General features: G+C 43.5%; 1 protein-coding gene across 1 annotated transcript in view; it reads left to right on the top strand.

Annotated features, from left to right (window-relative positions):
- Positions 1-14,616: 14,616 nt before the first annotated feature.
- Positions 14,617-23,034, top strand: part of PLCL2 (phospholipase C like 2) — a 189,595-nt gene continuing 181,177 nt past the window's right edge. The window contains exon 1 of the mRNA XM_049766129.1: positions 14,617-15,009. Coding sequence (XP_049622086.1) covers positions 14,680-15,009 — 330 coding nt within the window. The 5' untranslated portion in view covers positions 14,617-14,679. The remainder of the gene's footprint in view (positions 15,010-23,034) is intronic.

Genomic DNA, 23,034 nt, shown 5'->3' with positions numbered 1-23,034 from the left:
TAACCTATAATCATGGGATCTAGTCAGGACTGGAGATTGAGGTGATTTCATTTTACTCTATATACTGAGTCTAAGCACTTTAACATTTTACTGTACTGGCTACTTTAATTGGCCCTAACTCTTCCAAGCACAGCAAGACCTCAGCAATCAAAGAATTTGCCATGTTAGGAGAAGGATTGTTTTATCATCACCACCTTTGACTTAATCTGGTAAAGGGAAACCAGGGAACCTAATTTGAAAGGTGGGGAAAATGGGCCAATTATGTGAAGCCATTGAACTCAGACTACTGGAATATGTAAGTATAACTGTCTTTAATAGTAAGAGAGCAAAGGATAGAGAATTGAATGGTCCAGTCAGAAATGCATGTGAATTGGAAGAGAGCTAAAACATTTCATTATATCATGCCAAATAGTAATTCCACTAAAATAAAGACAGTCAAAAATTTAACAAACAGAACTTCCCTTCCCCCTCATGCCATCTGATTTGACCTCCCCCCCACCTCAGTTTTTAAAAAATCTGTGATTTAAAAACCCAGAATGAGAGGTCAACTGGAGTCATTCATCCTGACCTTTCTTTTGCCTTCAGGCTGGAGCTACTCAAACTGTCCTCGAGATAATTGCCTCTCTTCTTCTGAGCTTCTTGTGAAAAGGAAACTCCAACAGCCCCTTGATAATAGAAGACAGTGCCATGATAGTAGCAGTACAAGGTTTCTTCTGTGGAGTGTACAAGTGCTGTGGCCACAATCCTTTTATTCATGAGCAGATGGTTCCCCTGCATCTTGGGATCCTCTATGTATAGGTTCAGGTGATTTGAAAAGATTATGCCAGTTGCCTTCCATAGTGTGCCTTCCATAGTGTGTCTTAACTCAGGCCTAATCATGCAAGAAACATTTTTCTAGGAAGTGGAGACGAAAGGAAGACCTCAGCTGTGTTCAGTAAATTTGAGCTCTCCCGATTCCCCACAGTGAATTATGACCCCTATTCAGCAAACCAGTCCCATCAATTTCTACAAGGCCTTAGTTTCCAGATCTTCCTTCCTTCTCAAGCCCCTTTGAGGTCCCTCATATGATCCAGCTATACCACTTCTAGGGATATACCCTTAGGAACACAAAAATACAATTCAAAAATCCCTTCCTCACACCTATATTCATTGCAGCACTATTTACAATAGCCAGACTCTGGAAACAACCAAGATGCCCTTCAAGAGATGAATGGCTAAAGAAACTGTGGTACATATACACAATGGAATATTATGCAGCTGTCAGGGAAGATGAAGTCATGAAATTTTCCTATATGTGGATGTACATGGAATCTATTATGCTGAGTGAAATAAGTCAAAGGGAGAGAGATAGACACAGAATAGTCTCATTCATCTATAGGTTTTTAAGAAAAATAAGGACATTATTGTATTATTGTAATAGTCTCTAGAGACAATAGGCATGAAGGCTGGAAGGACTGGCTCACAATATGAAGCTCACCACCAAGAGTAGTGGTGCAGTTAGGGAAATAACTACACTAACAACTATCATGACAATCTTAATGAGTGAGAGAAGTAGAATGCCTCTGTCTCAAATATAGGCAAGGGTTGGGAAAGAAGGGGTACTTTTGTGGTGGGAATGTTGCATTGGTGAAGGGGGATTTATTTTTTTTAGACTGAGTAATTTTTTAAATATCTTTTTAAATTTCTTTAATCAACTTGATTACAAATACGATTGTAGTTGGGTTTCAGTCATGTAAAGAACACCCCCCTTCACCAGTGCAACATTCTCATCACCAATGTCCCAAATCTCCCTCCTCCCCACCCGACCCCCACCTACACTCAAGACAGACTTTCTACTTCCCTCATTCATTCACATTGTTATGACAGTTCTCATTGTAGTTATTTCTCTAACTGTACTCATCACTCTTTTTGGTGAGCTTCATGTTGTGAGCTGGACCTTCCAGCTCACCTCTCTTTATTCTCTAGGAATTATTGTAAAAATATCTTTTATTTTTCTTAAAACCCATAGATGAGGGAGACTATTCTGCATCTATCTCTCTCCACCTGACTTATTTCACTCAGCATAATAGATTCCATATACATCTATGTATAGGAAAATTTCATGACTTCATTTCTCCTGACAGCTGCATAATATTCCATTGTGTATATGTACCACAGTTTCTTTAGCCATTCATCTGTTGAAGGCATCTTGGTTGTTTCCAGAGTCTGGCTACTGTAAATAGTGCTGCAATACATATAGGTGTGAAGAAGGGATTTTTGTGTTGTATTATTGTGTTCCTAGGGTATATCCCTTGGAGTGGTATAGCTGGATCGTATGGGAGCTCAATTTCCAGTTTGTTGAGGAATCTCCATATCGCTTTACATAAAAGTTGGATTAGACGGCATTCCCACCAGCAGTGAAAAAGAGTTCCTTTCTCTTCACATCCCCGCCAGCACTGCTTGTTCTCATTCTTTGTGATGTGTGCCAATCTCTGTGGCATGAGATGGTACCTCATAGTTGTTTTGATTTGCATCTCTCTGATGATTAGTGATGTGGAGCATTTTTTTCATGTGCCTTTTGGCCATTTGTATTTCTTCTTTGACAAAGTGTCTGTTCATTTTTCTCCCCATTTTTGATGGGATTAGATCTGTTTTTTTTTTTCTTGTAAAGTTCCATCAGAGCCTTGTATATTTTGGATATTAGCCCCTTATCTGATGGGTATTGGGTGAATAGTTTCTTCCACTCAGTGGTGGCTCTTGTGTCCTGGGCACTATTTCCTTTGAGCTACAGAAGCTTCTCAGCTTAATATATTCCCACCTGTTTATCTCTGCTTCCACTTGTTTGAAGGGTGCTGTTTCCTTCTTAAAGATGCCTTTAGTCTCAATGTCATGGAGTGTTTTACCTATGTGTTGTTCTGTATATCTTATGGTTTAAGGTCTGATATCAAGGGGATGTTGCTTATGACTGAAATCTCTAACTACAATCATCCGTGTAATCATGGTGCTTAAATAAAAATATTATATATATATATATATATGTATAAACCCTTTGAGGTGTTACCTTGTGTGTGAGTGTGTGAGTGTGTGTGTGTGTGTGTGTGTGTTTGTGTTTGTGAATGCCAGGGATTGAACCCAAGATCTCTCACATGCAAGACAAAAGCTTTACTACTGATCTATATCCTCAGCCTTGAGGTATGTCTCTGAACCCTCACAGATATTCAACTGTCTTACACAATAGAACCACAATATATAGTTTTTCAATCTCTCTTTACTTACTGCAAGCTCCTTCTGTAGGTTGTTTTGTTCAGGGAGGTGTTGACAGGTTTTCTAAGCATTCTTTCCCTCATATGAATAATTTCATCCTCTTGTCTTGCCTCTCTCATGTGGCCTCCATAAGTCTGCTGCAAAGGACAAGGTGACATTTGGTTAATTTTTCCTAATGTTCATTATGTGGGAGCTATCTAGGGATGCTTTCTTGTTGCCAGGTAATTTGTACATCTTTAACATGTTCCTCCTAGAGATTTCATTTTTTCTCTCTGGTATTGTCTACTGTAAATGGGAAGGATTTCTAACTAAACAAGAAAGAAATTAGGCAGTGTGCCAGGCAGGATGGAGATTGGTTTGGATCTAGTCAGAGTCACTAGATCCTATCCTGTCAAAGCTATATCTGAGTTTTTAGAGACTATTCCTTTAGTTTAGTATGTTTACTATTTTAAAATTTGAAATTTGGGCCTGGAGAGATAGTATAGCTGGTTAGTCACTCACCTTGCAGCAACTGACCCAAGTTTGATCCCTGGAATTTCACCACCAAGAGTAATCCCTGAGCACAAAACTAGGAGTAGTCCCTGAGTACCACGAGGTGTGGCCCCAAACCAAAAATAAATAAAAATTTAGGATTATAATGCAATACACAATGGAAAATAAACTTCCAGCTAAAAACCCCACCAGTATCCTTGCTATAGTACTGCAGTCTTTACTTTTTCACAAAAATACCTATTAACTGAACATATGTTAGTTCTTTGTATTTATTTTTATAGAAATAAAACATACCCAGCATATCTAAAGAAAATAAAATATTAAATAAGGAAGAGCACATAAGACTTTAATAAGACTTTTTTATAAGACATTTTTAAGAGCACCTAAGATTTTATAAGCACAGATGACTAAGATGGCTTTTTTTAAAGAGTAAAGATCCTCATTAATTAAAATTAAAATATACTCTGAACTGAGTACACATTTTAAAGGGTTAGAGAGCATGCTTATAAAGTATCAGATTAATGTCTGGCATCACATGGCCCCCCTGGCACTGTTGTGTGAAGGCCAGAGACACTCACACTGGAAGACTTAAAATCTGAAAGACAATGATTAAGAATCAATTATATGTCTGTTTTTTAGCTGGTGCAGTGTTTAGAGATAAATTCTGGGGAGTTAATGCCAAGTAGTCGAGTTTATGGCTGGTATATGTGAGTCTCTGTCGACCCATCACTTCCCAAAGCACCATTGGATATGTATCCAATCAGGAGGTCCCTGATGCCATGACACCTCAAGGCTGAGCATCTGAGTACTGCTGAGAGTCATCCCTATTTAAGAAAATAAAGGTGAAAGTCAGAGAAAGTTACAGGGGGTAAAACACTTGAATTGCATGCAGCCAAATTCATTACAATTCCTGACACCACATATGGTCTCCTGAGCACCACCAAGAATAATCCCTGAGCACAGAGACAGAAATAAGCCCTGAGGGCCCTGAGAGATAGCACAGCGGCGTTTGCCTTGCAAGCAGCCGATCCAGAACCTAAGGTGGTTGGTTCGAATCCCGGTGTCCCATATGGTCCCCCGTGCCTGCCAGGAGCTATTTCTGAGCAGACAGCCAGGAGTGACCCCTGAGCACTGCCGGGTGTGGCCCAAAAACCAAAAAAAAAAAAAAAAAAAAAAAGAAATAAGCCCTGAGCACCATGGGGTTGGGCACCAAATGTTTCACTCAAAAAAAAAAAGGAAAAAGGCATTCTGTAGTGACCACTTTGATGATCTCAGTTAGTAGAGAGAAAAGACATGTAAGTTTGAGTTGATGGAGTTCAAACTCATATGGAGAGAAGATACATAATAAATAATTATCAAATCATAAAATGTACTGTATAGCAAAGGACTGTACTAAGAGTTTTTAGAGCCTTTAGTTTCTGGAGTTAAGAACATCTTAGCAAAGAAGAAATCATTTATTTTTCTTCTTATGTTTTTATTTTGAGGTCACGTTCTGCAGTAATCAGCAACTCTCCCAGAATGGGGTTCAGTCATTCCAGGTAATGCTGGCAGACCATGTGGTCTCCTACATACAGAACTTGTGCTTTAGACCTTTGGGTCATCTCCCTGAGCCCTCTGTGCTTTCTTGAAAGAGGTCTTGAATTTACTCTGATGGGCAAAAGAGAAAAACCTGGATCAAAACCCTAGCAAACTCCCAGAAGAATGCACAGAGGAGAAGAGCAAATGGATTAGATTGGAGAAAGCATACCTGGTTAGGAGATGAAGCCAGTAGGGAGGCTGCAGACCTGACTATGCTTTCTATGTCTGCTAGGAGAATGAAATGGTTCTAAAAATGGAGCTGTTGCGAAGTTTAGAGGTGATTCCTATGTTCAGTCCTTCTGTGACATGTTGAATTAGTTTCACTCATTGAGAGAGAAACTAAACTGAGTTGATTTGCATTGAGTTAGACCAACAGAGGAGAAAACAATGCTATGAGATACCATGGGGGCACCTCATAAAGCAATCTGAGAAGGAATTCCCCAGAATAATTCTAATGGTGGTTAGAAAAATAGGTCAAGAGGTTAGAAAGCTACTGTGTATTCAAGCAAGGTATGATAATGAGACTATAAACCAGTCTTTTAAGAGACTTTACATGATCAACTAGATTTTCATAGTCAGTTGGCATGAGTCAGAGGGGAATTAGGGATGTGTCTGATGTTTTAGGTTGGAATTTGTGGGAAATTGTTAAAAAAATATTACAAAATACAGGAGAAAAGATATGTAGAGCACATAGTCATGGATTAAACCTCATACTGGATATGAAATTTAGGATTTCTGTGGTATATGCAGACGAGAAATCTCAGCAGAAAAAGAGAATATTTTAGTGATGCAATAATATCAAACGTTCCACAAAAAGGGCCGGAGAGATAGCATGGAGGTAAGGCGTTTGCCTCTCATGCAGGAGGTCATCGGTTCGAATCCCGGCGTCCCATATATGGTCCTCCCGTGCCTGCCAGGAGCAATTTCTGAGCCTGGAGCCAGGAATAACCCCTGAGCACTGCCGGGTGTGACCCAAAAACCACAAAAAAAAAAAAAAAAAAAAAAAAAAAACGTTCCACAAAAAAAAGAAAAAAGATAAAGGAAGATAAAGATTAATAACTAGTCATTAGATTTGTTCTTTAGGATTTCAACCATGACCTTTGAGAGGACAATTTTGGTAGAAGGGGAAGGAAGCCAATGGCAGAAGGTAATGGAAAAATCTTCAGCAACTTCTATAGAGAAACTATTCATGTGCCAAAGAAAAGGAGCTAATGGAGAAGGAAATGGAGGGAGAGGCAAGGAAGGCAGAGAAGCTGCTTCACTTATCAAGGAGAGAAAAGCTCCCTGAGGCACTTCTGCCTATACCTCAGGCATTGCTTTCCTCCTGGTGTCTAGTGAATGACTGCAGCAGCTCTCACACTGCTATGAAAGTGTAGGAAGGAGCTTGTCTTTCTTTCATAGACCATCCTACAGACAGCTAAGAGCTCAGACACCCATTGGATATCTTTGCCAATAGCTGGGGAGAAGACTCCACAAAGAGTTAACTTTAACTGGCCACACAGGTTTTAGACAAAAATCAGTGTGAAGGAGAAGGGCAGATAGCGATGAGTTCACTCACAGTGAGTCTGTAAGGAGTGGCCAGGACAAGAACCTGGTGACAAGAACCTCTTGAACTTTGGCTACAGAACTGAGGTTAAATACAGAGAACTGGGGTGGGGGAGAAGAGATGAAAAATAGTAGACCTAGAAGTGATACCAGGTCAGTGGTAAGTATCTTGGTCACTTTGGTGATGGTGGTGGGGTAATATGCACACTTTAAGAAAAAACATAAATACTGTGGCTACCTCAACTACAATAAAAATAACAGCAACATCATATGGATGAATATTAACCCTGGCCTTACAGCTTATAGATACAGCCAAATGGGATTTTCCAAGATGACAGCTCTTTCTCTCTAGGTTCCTGGTAATTGTTTTCTCCTCAGGCTCTGAAATGCTTACAAAAGATATGAGGCCCAAGGCCTAAAAGAAGGAGGGCCGGAAGTGAAGAGAAAATATTTTTTTTCTTTTTGCTCTAAGGCTGCTCTCCCGATCTTTGATTCTTATCTATGCATAACTAACACTGGGACAGGCCATTCCTTCAATAAAACCCTTCTGCCTTCTACTCAAATGAGAGTTGGCTTAAAGAACAAATAGTTCAGAACTGAATTATTCAATGATCACATACACATATTCATAGCTGGTTTCTGATTTGGGATCAGCTTGGATGATGGATAAGGCAAGGAGAAATTGAATAGAAGACGAGTAAAACTGTAAGTATTTTGTTTTATAAATTTTTTCTCATTAGGGACCCATAGCATAGGGTGATCAGTTATGGTAACACCAGGAAACAAACCTCATGGTCTCAGACTTGCCCTGGGCAGTCGACCACTGTGCCATCTTCTGTGTCTTTCTTAATAGATGTCACAGCAGTCCTGAACACCTCATCGCAAATTACAGAACCATTAGGAATTTGTATTCTACAAGCAAGTACTTTAAACCAGAAAACCATCTCCCCATCCCTAAAATATGTGTTTATTGGAGAATGAAAATTTGAGCCCATCTAGAGCTCTGATTTTTTCTTCTCTAGCAATGTGAAGACTGTGTCATGGCTGGATTTAGGCAAATCTATAGATGAAAAAGTTAGGCACAAATGAAGACTGGTGATGTGAAGTGCTTAGGATGTGGGTGAGGGTATGGCTTAAAGTCTTGGTCATGGGAAATAAGGGAATAGGAGAAATAAATATAGACAGAAGAGCTTTTGAATTTCAAAATGGGATGGATGAAATGAAAGTTTCAGTCTTTCTGAGGTGGCTTTTGGGAAGTAAAGGAATGGAACTACGTTTTTCAGCTAGATCCCAGTTTGTGAGTTCAGATGTCAGCTAATGGGATGGTTCCAGACTTGAAGTGTTGAACTGTATAAATGAAAGCAAGAGGGAGGGAGAAAGAGAGGGAGCCATACATTACATATTAGTCTGAGGCTTCTCAAACTCTTAACATTTGTTTCTTGAGAATTAGATAGATGAGTTCCACAGAAATGCAGGGTTATTTTTCTTCTCAATTTTGTTTTGTTTTGTTTTGTTTGGGGGCTAAACCCAGTAGTGCTCAAAGTACTCCTGACTTTGCACTCAGGAATCTCTCCTGGTGGTCTCAGGGTTCCATATGGATCAAACTCAGTTTGACTGCCATGTAGGCAAACGTCTTCCCTACTGCGCTATTCCATCAGCCCCCAAAATGCAAATATTTGAAAGCATTTTCTGTTCTTTGACTATATGACCTGAATTAGAAAGAAGAGGGGAAAAAATAGGCCTTTCTGTATACCTTTGAAAGAACAGTCTAGGGAGACCTCATTTCATGTCTGTCTTCTCATGTGAATGAACTAATAAAACAAGTTTGTATTCCAAATTTTGGAAATTTCTGGAAAAATGAAATGATCCTGGCAGTACTGAGTCAGGGTTCCTTTGCGGCAGCAATGATTCCTCACTAAGCCAACTAAGACCGGCCACCCTGTATTGCCACCTCACATCAGATTGAATGCCAGTAGGATTTCACTTTTGGTTATATTGTCTTGCTTAAAATGAAAAGGGAAGTGAAATTATTCTTATATCCAAATCTCTAAGAGTTCTTGAAAATTTGGAAAGCCAAATATAAACCAGGAAGAGTGTTCCTCTGTATTTTATATGTAAATATATCACTGTTGAAAAACTAAATGACTGCATAATATAAATTCCTCCAATTTTACTCCTTACCTCACTATCCTGGGTCCCATTGGTGTCTGACTCCTATAATAACATCTTAGTAGAAACAGTCAAATATATAACAGTTAACAAAAAGAGTGGCAAACAAAGAGATTTTGATAAGCAGCAGTCATTTTTTGAGTGAATCATATTGTTAGTTTGCTGATTAGTATGCCTCACCAATCCCAAATAATTAATAGATTCCTTTCAAGTGTACCTAATTCAATAGCCATGGAGAACAATCTAATGAATTCACACAGTAGTTCCTCAGTGGCTAAAATGCTTTCAAATAATTCCCTGAGTACCTAGCTTCTTGGCAGCCTTGAATATTTCCAAAAGATGGATCCAAGGAAAATTGATGAAGTATCTGTAATGAAAGAGGAGAGGAAGAATAAGAGAATGAAAGGTTTCTGGTGGGACTAACTTATTCACTGGTGCCCAGGAATAAAGACATTTGATATATTTCTTTTTTGGGGGGTCTTCCAAGTGATGATAGGGGGCTGGGGCTACCACCACCGTTCTTGGCCAACCTTTCCAGTAGTTCAATGCAAGGGAGTTAGGGTGCAGTACTTTTCAGGCCCTGTGATCTGGGGATTACCAGGGCCACCTCTGAGGTGCTCAGTGGCTTTTAGGGCCATAACCAGCAGTGCTTAGGTCCTCAAGGGCTGCCCCTGGCAATGCTTCCATTTGTTGTTGGAGGTTAAACCCAGGCAGGTCAAGTGCAAGTCATGCACATTAAGCCTTTACTATCTTTCCAGTCCACCACAGATTTTTTGTTGTTGTGAATAATGATAAAATAAACATAATCCAAGCTTGAGGAGCCTAATAGATTGCAATCAACATCTTGGATTAATTTAGGAAGTAAATGGATGGCCAGTTTGGATCAAGACACTGGCAGAGTAGTTTGTTTCCTTAACTCCTTTCTGTCTTTGACTTCCTGCTCAAATTAGCATTCAGATTAGCCTATGGATAGCTGGGTCAGAAGTTGAACTGCATCTTTAGAAAAGACAGGAAATAAAATGAGATTGAGATTTTTGGAAGTGAGTTTTGTAGTGTACGGAGGGGAATAAATAATCTGAAGGCCAAGTGCTTAGTGAGTCAGAAAAGTGGCAAGAGCTGTAATGTTAGAGCCTGTGAACTGGAAACAAGATATGAATTCATAACCTACAAGGGTATAAATGACGCCAAGGAGTCAGTAAACAGGGTTATTTTGGGAGGCCAAAGGAAGGCTATTATGGAGCAATGAGCCCGAGCAGCTCATGTTCTAGGTATTGAATTAAAGATAGAAGCAAGCAGAAGACAGTTTGGTGAACAGTGACAATCGTGATTAAAAGCTGAGATGGGGGCCCGGAGAGATAGCACAGCGGCGTTTGCCTTGCAAGCAGCCGATCCAGGACCAAAGGTGGTTGGTTCGAATCCCGGTGTCCCATATGGTCCCCCGTGCCTGCCAGGAGCTATTTCTGAGCAGACAGCCAGGAATAACCCCTGAGCACCGCCGGGTGCGGCCCAAAAACCAAAAAAAAAAAAAAAAAAAAAAAAAAAAGCTGAGATGGACTGAAGTATGAAGAAAATTGGAAAGAGATATGGCTGCGAACTATTGACAAGATAATTCCATCATAAGGGTATCTATGGACTTTGTAATGGAACGTATTACTCATGAGAATTCAACTGATATAACATATCCATGTAATAATCTGATGTGAGCACGGTAGAGTCATCCAGCATGAGTATGTTATTAATGCCTTCTCTCTTAATGCCCAACTCTGAAAATCAGTATGAAGGAACTGTTAGATGGTATTTCCTGAGGAGCCATTATGATGTTCTGCCTCTTTCTTTTTTTTTTTTTTTTTTTTTTTGGTTTTTGGGCCACACCCGGTGACGCTCAGGGGTTACTCCTGGCTATGCGCTCAGAAGTCGCTCCTGGCTTGGGGGACCATATGGGACGCCGGGGGATCGAACCGCGGTCCGTCTCCTAGGCTAGCGCAGGTAAGGCAGGCACCTTACCTCGAGCGCCACCGCCCGGCCCCTGTTCTGCCTCTTTCTCACTGTAACTTCTATGCAATTTACAGTGCAGCGAAAGCACTCCAACCAGATATTTTTTGGCAAAATATTTACACTTTCTTCAATAACATTGCTCACGGAATAGAAGAAATAGAAAGCAACTGCTTCATATCTGCCGACTCAAGCAGGAAGGAGAAACAATTGCTTACTATGCTGTTTGGGATGAAAACAAAATCTGCTTTAAGCTATTAAAAAGCCCGCTGGGAGCCGAGGATCGCACATGTTGGAGGAGCCTACTCCTTCTACTTGCTCATTCTGGGTAAATGGTACTCACAGGCTGACTTTTCTGTGATGAAGAAGGGCAGAGCTAACATCAGCAGGCATGGGTCCTCTGGCATACAGGACATAGGCATTTACCAGGATCAAAAGGAAACTTGCAAAGACCATGAACTTCTGGCATCCATAGCTACAGGTCTGCCAAGATAATTTGGGATCTGTTTGAATTTAAATGCCAAGTCTATGTCAACGAAGGCACCCTGTTTTGACCTACTATTAGGAGTTCAAAGTGAGATAGATAGGTGCTCTTTTTTTTTTTTTTTTTTGGAGAGCATTAAGCAGATTAGATGGTGATTTTTTCTAAACAGCTTCCTTTAACTCTTAAGCTCCCACCTGAGCAAAACTCACTGCAGAAGAGTAGATTTGACCTTTGTAGCCATTTGCTGGTGATCGATTGGTAAAGGCAGGCAAGGGCAGCAAGCTATCCAAGAGTTTATTCAAAACACAAAAGAGAGCTTTATTAATAAAGTAAGCAGCATTCTCCCCTTTCTTCCCCACAGCAAACTCTTAGGCTACTACCACTAGCCATCTGTTAAGGCAGATAAAGAACCTGATGGAATGATTTGGTACATTTCAGCACACCTATATTATGTATTTTGGAACCAAGACAGAACGAAGGGAGGGAGGAAGGGAGGGAGAGAAGGAAGGAAGGAAGGAAGGAAGGAAGGAAGGAAGGAAGGAAGGAAGGAAGGAAGGAAGGGAAGAGAACAGAGTAAAGTATTAAACATAGATGTATGTAAATGTAAAAATGTTTGTGTGTGGCCCTGGATTGGCAAGATAGGGATCAAAACAGGGCTGGTGTGTCACAACGATTGCATTCCAGGGCCGGAGAGATAGCACAGTGGTAGGTAGGGCATTTGTCTCACACGCAGCCAACCCAGGACGGACCCTGGTTCAAATCCCGGCATCCCATATGGTTCCTTGTGCCTGCCAGGAGTGATTTCTGAGCGCAGAGCCAGGAGTAACCCCTGAGAGCCGCTGGATATGACCCAAAATAAAAACATTAACAACATTAGGATTCCAGAAGATCTGAAAGAATCAAAACTCCCCTCAAGAATAACATGAAGATATTTGAAGTTGGTTCAGAGGCAAGAGGGGTAAGGATATGTCCTTACATATGACTTCCTCCCAAGCTAGTTAGCAGTTTGCTTCAACATGGTGCTAATGACAGCAGGGACTTGAAGTTTATCTTCTGCCAGTTTCTCCTTGCTCCAGGAGCTGGGTGCTAGATCAGGGGTTGGGGAGGCTGAGCCCTAGAATATGGAATACAGAGCCCCTTGGAGCCAATCGGTCGAGTTGGACCCTGTCTAGATAGAGGGCTAGAGATCCAGGCAAGCATGGGAGGTTGGGGATAGAGGTGGGGAGCTATAGCAGAAGGGAGCTGAGGAGACTAGCCAGGATAACTGGGGTGAGTGCTGATCCAATTAGGATGCTCCCAGGAAAGTGAACCTGACCTCAGGACTCACCCAGATTGCACCAGGCCAATTCCTGGGTGGTGGTGGAGTCTGGAAGGACACTGGGAGGGAGGGAGAGAGGGCCTGGGATGATAAATCCCTGGAGGAGGATTTATCAGAGGATGCAAAAATCGGCTGCGCAGCTCGCCTTGCCTCCTCCTCCTCCTCCTCCTCTCCAGGCCCAGCAGCATCTTTGCAACCAGTTGGATCCATTCTCTGTTCAGGAGTCACAGGGAGCCAAAGTGTGTGTGTGTGTGTGTGTGTGTGTGTGTGTGTGTGTGTGTGTGTGTGTATGTGTGTGAGGAGTCACAGCAGCATCTTTGCAAACAGTTGGATCCATTCTCTGTTCAAGAGTCATAGTCATCCAAAGTGTGTGTGTGTGTGTGTGTGTGTGTGTGTGTGACAGGCAAGATCAGAGGGGGCACCTAGGCCAAGTGTGTGTGTGTGTGTGTCTCTCACAGGGAGGTGTGTGTTTGTGTGTGTGTCTCTCTCACAGGGAGCCAAAGTGTGTGTGTGTGTGTGTGTGTGTGTGTGTGTGTGTGTCAGGAGTCACAGCAGCATCTTTGCAACCAGTTGGATCCATTCTCTGTTCAGGAGTCATAGGGAGCCAAAGTGTGTGTGTGTGTGTGTGTGTGTGTGTGTGTGTGAGTGTGTGTGTGACAGGCAAGATCAGAGGGGGCGCCTAGGCCAAAGCCCCCTGCTGTTGTCCCGGGCCCCTCAGCTCACCTAGGGCCAGCCTCCTGCATGCACCATCGCCGCCCTCTCAAGGCTCGGGGCGGCTGTCAACACCTAGTGTAGCCTAGAAGAGCGGGGTCTAGCCTGCCTCCGTGGCCAGCGCGGGCCACGCAGTCGAGGAGGCCCCCGCGAGAGCCGCCACGACGGCAGGGCGCCTGGGGCGAGCAGGGAGCCGGCGGGCGGGTCGAGCAGAGCGAGCGAGTCAGCGAGGGCCAGCAGGGGCGATCCCCACGGCGGCCAGCAGGAGGCAGTGCGGAGTCCGGAGGCCCTTGCTGGAGAGAGCCGCTGGCGTGGGATAGGTATGGGGGGTGCATTGGGGCTCTCGCATTTTGCATCTGATCCCCCAGCTGCTTCTGCAAAGCAGCCCCATACCCTCAGGGGGTGGGTGGGTTTCTCCTCCAGGTGCCTGAGGTGGTGGTGGTCCTGGTGTGGGGGTGCACTGGACGCCCCCACTTTGCAGCTCCCCCCCCCCAGTTGTTTCTGCAAAGAAACCCCTGTCCCCAAGGGTTTGGATGTAAGTGGGGTGGGTGGTGGGTTCCTCCACCAGGCGCCTGAGTTCTCCTAGGGGAGGTGGTGGTCCTGATGTGCATCTACCCGCCCTCCAGCTGCTTCTTCAAAGCAACCCCAATCCCCACTGGGGGGTGGGTGGGTGGGTTCCTCTTCCAGGCGCCTGAATTCTCCTGGGGGGGGGGGTGTTTCTATTTTGGTGGAGTGGGGGAGTCCACCCAGCCACCCCAGAAAGCGAGAAGGACCCACCGCCTCAGCAGGGTAGGTCAGAAGGTTACAGGTTCGAATCCCCAGAGTTCCTCTAAGCTCCCCCGGGGCGGGTGCGGGTTATTTTTGGCGGTGCGTGTGCCAGGGTGTATTTTTCAGTGCTAGGTGTTGGGGGAGCCTTTTCTGAACTCACCTGGGGGGGTGTCTTTGTGCTTTCCCCACCACCCCCTCTGCAGGACCCTCCAAAGCAGGGCCCAGGCTGCATAGGAGAAGAGAAGCGGAAGAAGCAGCAGCAGCAGCAGCAGCCCAGGAGGAGGAGGAGGAGGAGGAGGAGGAGAAGGAGGAGGAGGAGGAGCCGGCGCTGGGGACAGCGGGGACGCGGCTTTGTGCAAGCGGGTGTCTTGGGGCGCCCATGGCGGAGTGTAGCCGGGGAGGAGGCGCCGCGGGGGGACCCCTGCCCACCTCCCCAGGCCCGGCCCTGGGCTTGCCCAAGGGCGCCTTGAAAGCGGGAGCTGCCGGAGCTGCTGGTGGAGGCGACAGAGCAGGCGATCGCCCTGGCCACGGAGGCGTTTCCAACGGGGACTGCAGCCTGGGGGACGAATTCCGAGCCAGCCCGGCCAGGGGACCCCAAAACGAGACCTTTGGGGCGCCCCCCTCCTGTGTCCCAGCCGCCTGCCCTCTCCCCAGGTCGGACAGCAAAGCTCCTTCCGTCGGCCTGCCCCGCAGGAGTAGCATCATCAAGGTAGGCTTTGACAAAAAAATAAAAAATAAAAAGGGGGTGCCAGCCTGTCCACCCCGGATGCCCTTGAGTCAGTGCATGGGTGTATGGGTGTGTTTGGGGGTGATCTGTTCCCTAGCTCGCTTGCAGCTAACTAACCTAACGGGGGGGAAAAAGCAAGGTTTGCATGCAATGTTGTTTTTTATTTTGGGGGGTGCTGAGCAGCCCCCACATCAAATGCAAATAGCCTCTGGGAGGAATGGAGAGGCGATTCTTTTAAGGTGCAAAGAGGAGGAAAAACTGCACGCAGACATCTTCTACCTCCTCCCACCCCCCACCCCACCCCCGGTTGAACTTGGGGTGACTGTCACCTTGCCGGAGTTTGGCCTGCATTGATGGCCTGTACCCTCCCTAGGGGCAGGAGACTGTGTGTTCCTCCTCTTGGAGCCCAGGGTGGTTCCAGATTTTCCTCTTCTAAGGTTTTTCTAGAGGGTTGAATTCAAGCACAGAGATGATGTGAAAATATTTTTTCTTTTTTTCTTGAAAGCCCCACGCATTGCACAGAGATTCTAGATGCTAGGGTCTGTCTTCCCCCTCCTGGAGGTAGGTAGTTGACTTTTGCACAAAAACGTGGTTGCTTCATAATCTCTGGTCCTTCAATCAATCACATGGACAAATGGAGATTTCTGAAACTAAAGGCAGATTTCTAGCTTTTTGGGGGCTCCCAGCCTCTGAGAGATTATACAGTTCTGCACGATTTAATATTTTTTTTCCTTGTTGCTTTATGCAAGCAGGCCTCCAGTTCAGGGGGAAGTTCTTGAGGGGAGTTTGCTGGATTTTTTTTTTTTTTTGCTCCAAGTTCTGTAGCACAAGAGAGCCAGCAAGAATCTCTGTATCTGTGCATGTGTTGTTGTTATTATTGTTGTCCAACTCAAGAAATCCATCAGGAACTCCCTTGTAGTGCTTTCATTCTAATCATATTTTATTTTGCTGTTGTAAAAAAATACTTCTCATTGCATGAAATAGAAATAAAAAAAAAACACACAAAAAAACCAAAGTTGCTGAGCTAAGAAGCAGCAGCCGCAGGCAAGAGAGTTTATGTTCTGTTCAGGTTGGGAACAAATAGGAGAAAGTTGCTTTCTAAAAAAAAATCAAGGGGTGGTTGCTGAGACAGGGACAGCTTAGGAGCAGAGCACGTTGATATTGCCGTTGCCACCCTTCCTGTGACTGATAAATGCCGGGACAGGACAGAATGGTTCACAGTTGAAAAACTGGCACTGGTGGTGTTTGAATTTCATTGGTTCTGCAGAAATCTTACAAGCACCATGTAAGTCTCTGGTGGCGTTATCAACTTTTACAGCAGTCTAGGGAAATATATCACCTCGCTACTCTTATGTTACAGGCAATTGTGAAATGGTTTTTCCGCTTTGTCATCTGTTTGCAGAGTTTATGTCCAAGCAAGGAGGAAATGGAAGGACTGAAGTTTGTTTTAAGCATCTTGTGTTGAGTCTAACCTAGGAATTTAAGTATCTTTTTGGCTGCCTATTTCTCCCTCGTAGTGACATTTCCTTGGCTCTGTAGTTTGTTTCTAGGAAAGTTTTTTTTTTTTAACTATGGGCAATAAATAGTCAGTCCTATTGATTATGTGTTGTGCCTGTTTTTATTGATTACCTGCTATTTGTGGCGATTTTGCATGATGGCATTATGGAAATAGGAGGCAAAAATTTGAGAGATACCAACCTGTTGTACTCTTAACTCCTCTTATTTTTTTTTTCGGGCCACACCCGTTTGATGCTCAGGGGTTACTCCAGGCTAAGCGCTCAGAAATTGACCCTGGCTTGGGGAGACCATATAGGATGCCGGGGATCGAACCGCAGTCTCTAGGTGTCTCTAGTGGGACTCACAGCATTAATTGCTCAACGGCAGCAGCGTCTGATTTTATTTTGCATTGATAGGAGATGAGGAAGGAGTGTCAGCCCAGTATTTCTGATACCTGGAATCGAGCATGTTTTGTAGAGGTCATTGCTTTCTTGAAGATTCCAGAAATCAGTTGGGGAAGTGAGTCACTAATTTTTTTTTTTTGGAGGGGGGTTGGGTCACACCCGTCGACGCTCAGGGGTTACTCCTGGCTCTGAGCTCAGAATCGCTCTTGGCAGGCTCAGGGGACTATATGGGATACCAGGATTCAAACCACCATCCGTCCTGGATCGGCTGGGTGCAAGGCAAGAGCCCTACCGCTGTACTATCTCTCTGGCCCCCACTGATTTTTTTTGAATTCTGAAACTTTCAAAGATCTCTTTTTCATTTTTCTTTTCTAGTGAGGACAGTCGGCTTCTTCCCATTTGCCTTCTGGGACTGTCGCTCTTAGTACACAGAATCAGACAACATAGTAGTGCTTGATGTATGGCTTTCCACTGAATGGAGGAATGATGAGGAAGTAGATGATTTGTTACGTCCTGCTGATTTAGTAAAATGAATGGTTTTGGGTTTCCCAGTCTCTTTATGATCTTGGGCCTCATTAGATGACTTAACTTTTTTATATTTTTTGGGGGAGGCAGTTGTTAATTCTCACCTGTGGGTACTTGGGGACACTCTGAAGCTCTGTGCTTACAGGATTGATAAGTGTCCAGGAAACCATGCAACGATGAGGATTGACTCAGGGTCTGCCACATTTGTGGCAAATTCTTTAATCCCTCATTCTGGCTCCCAATTTGCACGTTTTCTTAAACATTTTTTAAAACTATGGAAATAAATTTGGCCGAGGCTGGGTTATAGGAAAGGGATATGCTATTTCAAAACAGGTAGCAGCTTTCTGCGTTTCCCATGGATTTTTTTGTTTGCTTGTTTTTGGACCACACCCAGAGGCACTCAGAGGTTACTCCTGGCTAGGCGCTCAGAAATCACTTCTGGCTCAGGGACCATATGAGATGCCAGGGATCGAACCCAGGTCTGTCCTGGTTTAGCCTTGTACAAGGCAAAGGCCCTACTGCTGCGTTTCTCTTTGAATGGGTGCCTGAAAGGAGCAAGATTGTAGAAGTGTGGAATGGGAGACATCACAGCCTCCAGACAAGATCCTAATAGAATACAGAGCTCAAATTTCATAAAGCAATAAATAGAGCACAGGCATTTATGTCACACGAATGGCAGAAATTAGATTTCACTTTGGTTGCAAAAGAAAAGCTCAGTAGAAGCCCATGGAAGAAGCGGCCCCTGGAATCTTTTCTTGGTATCCTGAGGTTCTGTCTGAATGTGAAGCAAGAACAAATGAGGTGATGCAAGGGTAAAGGTGGGAGTGGATTAGGAAACAAGGTGCTAATTGGGAGCCTTAGGGACTGGTCTGGCAAGGAGTCAATGCTGGCTACGAAAGGCATTTATAGGGTTGCTCTATGAAATTCGGGCCACTGAACTCTGGCTGTATCCTAGTTTCCACCTTCATTATAGCATTGACACACCTTTTAGTTAGGTAGGTCTCTAAGCTGAGGGGGAAATAGCTTCGTTTGATAAACAGTGGGCAAAGTGGACGTAGAGGTATTGGACATGTGCAGAAATGCTCTGTAGACTGACCAGAAGTCTATTTCTCTGCTCTAGTAATTTCTTTGGAACCCTATTCATTCTGTAAATATGGCTTGGAGTAAGAATTTATTGTATAACTACGTTTTACGTCAAAATTGATGTCCCAAATCTGTGCCCAGAGTAGGATGTTAGATTGTGGTGCGATAAGAGCATTGACTATAATTTTGGCTGAGCAAATCTTGTAGAACCTTTTACAAGTATACTGTAAAGAGATAACATGTGAAATACATGAACTGATTTTTTTTAGTTTTTTTCTTCATTATTGGAATCATACTCCTTTTTTAAAATTACTTATTTACAAAGGCTTGTTGCTAAATTTTTTTTTATCAGAAGTAATCTAATAAATGAAAACAGCACTTTCATTTTCTCTTTGCACGTTTTTTTTTTTTCTCATTATTGCCATTCGATATACTTCACACTCTCTTTGGAAACCATTAGTTGGGTCAGTTGTTCAGAAGGAACCATTTTTTACTAATGGCTTCATTCCTTCATTCAAGGGCTGAGTCTAAAAATACGAAGTGGAATTTTAAATCTTAGGTTTCCTTTTTTTCTTTTAGTAATAAAAGAAGTTAAGCTGTTTATTCTTTTGGGGTGGATTTCTTTTCATCGAAACTAGTGGACTCTTGGCTGATGGGATGACATTTACACTCAGCTCAGTTCTCTCTTTTTGGTGCTCATGTCTGTGACATTTGACAAACTCACACAGTCTTGTAACCACCACCACCACAATTAAGCTCAAAAATTTCCCCAGTCCCTTTGTAATCTTCCTTGCCTTACACCTCAGGCCATAGCAACCTTTGATCTTGGGCGCTTCCTAGTAAGTAGGACATACAGCAGGCTTCGTGATTTGGGTACTTAGTGACATCAGCAGCCTGCATGGCTTCAGCATCCGTGTAAAACCCATGAATTTTGTTTAATACTATCACCTCCCCCTTTCTACTGCAATTGAAGATTTCCTGTCACAGCAAGAGAAGTGCTGATGACTTGGAATCAGAGATTTTCTTTTCTCCATTCAGTGGGTGTAGGGGAAGAAATCTGTCTCGATGGGTTGCAGAGATGGTGAGTTAATAGCCAGGCCATTGTTGAGCCACTTGTTGTGGTGCTGTCCAAAGCTGCCAACTTCCATGGGTCCCTATGGTGACCTTCACTGGGTGACAGCCCTGTACCCTGACATCATTGCTCTAAGGATCTGAGTGGCAGAATGGGTTGTAGAAAAATTTTTTTAAAAATTTTATTGATTGATTGAGTGATTTTGGGGCCACACCCATCAGTGCTCAGTGGTCACTCCTGGCTCTGCACTCAGAAATTGTCCCAGGCAGGCTGAGGGACCATATGGGATGCCAAGAATTGAACCAGGCTCTTCCCTGGTCAGTCGCATGCATGCAAGGCAAATGCCCTACTGCTGTACTCTCTCTCTCTCTCTCTCTCTGCCCCCCCCCCCCCCCGTAGAAACATTTTTATTCTCTTTATGTTCATGCTTAACTGCCTACATGTTGATGCTGAGCAGGTAAAAACAAGCAGACTTTTCACTCTGTGAAACTAAATTTAGTTCAGTTAGTTATTTTGGGAGAAAAGTGCCTTTCAATGGTGTTCAGGAGACTTCGGGTTCCTCCTAGAGATTCTCGACCAATCTGGCCAGCAGCTCAACGCAAGGGCCCAAGGATGCAGAAGAAGGAATTACTCAGGCCATTGCTGCAATGTTTGGGGCCTCTAGTGATGCGCACCCAGAGATGCTCAGGGGAACTGTGTGGTACCAATGGTCCAACCAAGACTAGTCACATGCAACTTAACTCCTTTCTACACTTTAGTCTCCTGTGTTTTAAACAAAATGATGAAAATTTATTCATAGACATTAAAAATGGCTCAGGGTTTCAATAGAATAGACTCCTTCAGGATTGAACTAATAGTATAGTGGGAAGGGTGCTTGTCTTGCATACAGCTGACTTGAAATCAGTACCCAGCACACGGTCCCACTGAGCTCTTCCAGGAGTGGTCTCTTAGTGCAAAGCAAGAGTAAAATATGCCAGGTATGTCCCAAAGTAGAAAACAAACTAGACTCTTTGAAGGCAGATAATGTGACCTGCTCAATAAATTGATTTATTTTCTGAATTGGATCTTAAATGTGTGTTATTTAAGGTAAATTTGTCATGTGTAAATCTGACTTTAGACTTAAAAAATTTTTTTTATATGGGGATAAAAAAAAGCAACTGTGAGTAGATTAGAGTATAAAATAGTAAACTAGATTGCAAAATGAATTTGTCTGGATGAAGAAACAGGTTAGATCTCAGGTTTGAAATGTCTAACACCAGCCAGCTTTTTCTCCTTGGAACTAAGAACATTTGAATCTCTAGGCAAGACAAAACTGCCCATGAGCACAGAGGTCTGGTCAGAGGACATCGGGATATTCATTCCCTTTCCCCACCAATTATGTGCTACCTTTGCTCTTGCCCTTCTCTAGTCTACCTCTGAACAGTTTAGTTTGATTTGAGTTCTTTTGTCCACAAATCCTCATAAACAACTGACAGGAAATTGATTATTAATTGCTGATTTTGACAGCTTGAGCTATTTTCTTACAGTGTCCTCAGTCAGGTTCTCCTTTTGTTACTTTCATAATACAATGTTTGTGTCCTGCTAAGGATCTGAACCAGAGTGCTTCACTTTCTTATTTGGGGAGTCTGCCAGGGTCTCCCACATGCACAAGAATGCTCCAGCTCTTTGAACCATCTCCCTGGCACTAGAGTACTTTTATTTAAAATACAGGGGGAAGGTAGAGTGATATACATACAGGAAGTTGGGCTCTTATCTTGCACACAGCTGACTCAGGTTCAATTCCTGGCACCCCATTTTGATCCCTGACTAAAGATTCAGGAAGAAGCTCTTGAGTACCACGAGGTATGGACCCAAACATGATTATGAGGCCCAGTGACTAATATTCAGTAGTTTTAGGGCAATGCTGTTTACAGCCTAAATGCAAACAAAACTGAAAGAAAAATATCCCTATTTTCTCTCTAGTCTTTATTTTATATCTACTGGTATAAGGCTGCCAAGGCGCTTGATCTTTGTTTAATTTTAAGTTGGCTGCTACTCCTTCCTCACTTCCCAACCCGTGCATTTGTTTAGTTCCCACCTTATTCTGTATGAATGAGATTCTCTAATGCATAGTACACTGGGACCACAGGATCTGAACTCTATTTGTGATCTTCTGGCTAGTTTTGTTTTCTATTGGAAATGAGTTGGGAGGGTTGTTGCTTCTCAAAGGAAGGATTAGAATGGCTCAAGCTTGGGTTGAAGCTGCCAGGGAAGTCTATATTGCTCCCATTTTTCTTCGGTCCCAGAGACGCTGCAACTTTAGCTGTGCCAGTACCTTGTTCATCACTCTTCATGAAACATCCAGCCTGTAGGCAGAAGACTGGTTCTACCTCTTTGCATGTGGCAGAGGTGAGTGGAGGCGTGCTGCTCATCACTTAGGTTTGAGGATCTGGCGGGGATAATGAGGGAAAATGTGTCCCAGCTAATTATTGCAGCAGGTGTTGGTCTGAAGTTTTGGGGAGCCAAAACAGTGGTGGAAGAAATGAAAGTTTTGGAGTTGGATGCTTGGAAGGGATTCTGCCTTCCTGTCTTCCTTTCAGTTGCAGTTGTGGGAAGAGATTTCGCTGCCTGGAATGTCTAGTGAAACTCACCTCTGCAATAAGAGGAGAGTGAAAAAGCCTTTCCTTCACGTTTGGAAAAGTTCAAAAAAGCATTGCATCTGTGTGTGTGTGTGTGTGTGTGTGTGTGTGTGTGTGTGTGTGTGTATTTCTTTCATGTTCTTTATTCTCTTGTTCAGCATCAGTTGATCATGGGTTCCATTGGAGGATTCGACACTGCTATGCCCAGTTAGCTCATGTGACTGTTGACACTCTTCAGATCTATTCTAGAGATGCCTCCAGGCAGGATAGGTTTGAGTGTCTTTTTCCAAATGGATGCTCAGTATGTATGTTCATAATGGACTTTGCCCTGTATTAGAATAGCCGCTAGCTGCATGATCCAAAGGGCAGAACTGCAGTTTCTTCAGCCAAAGACATTTACAATTTAATTTGTCCAGGACTATCTGTAATTTCACATATTACCTGTCAAGGTTGGGACTTGTTCCTCCTCATTCCCCCCTTTCTCTTTTTATTTATTTATTTATTTATTTATTTATTTATTTATTTATTTTTGGTTTTTGGGTCACACCCGGCGTTGCTCAGGGGTTACTCCTGGCTGTCTGCTCAGAAATAGCTCCTGGCAGGCACGGGGGACCATATGGGACACCGGGATTCCAACCAACCACCTTTGGTCCTGGATCGGCTGCTTGCAGGGCAAACGCTGCTGTGCTATCTCTCCGGCCCCCCCCCCCCCCCCCACTTTTCTGGCCCCCCTACTTCCTCTTATTCCTCCTGAATGATAATTATCATAGGAATCCTACTTACATGCTCTGCACAAAACTGTTTACAA

The sequence above is a fragment of the Suncus etruscus genome, chromosome 20 (assembly GCF_024139225.1).
Source record: "Suncus etruscus isolate mSunEtr1 chromosome 20, mSunEtr1.pri.cur, whole genome shotgun sequence".
Taxonomy (NCBI): Eukaryota; Metazoa; Chordata; class Mammalia; order Eulipotyphla; family Soricidae; genus Suncus; species Suncus etruscus.
This window is presented reverse-complemented; position numbering and strand designations above follow the sequence as displayed.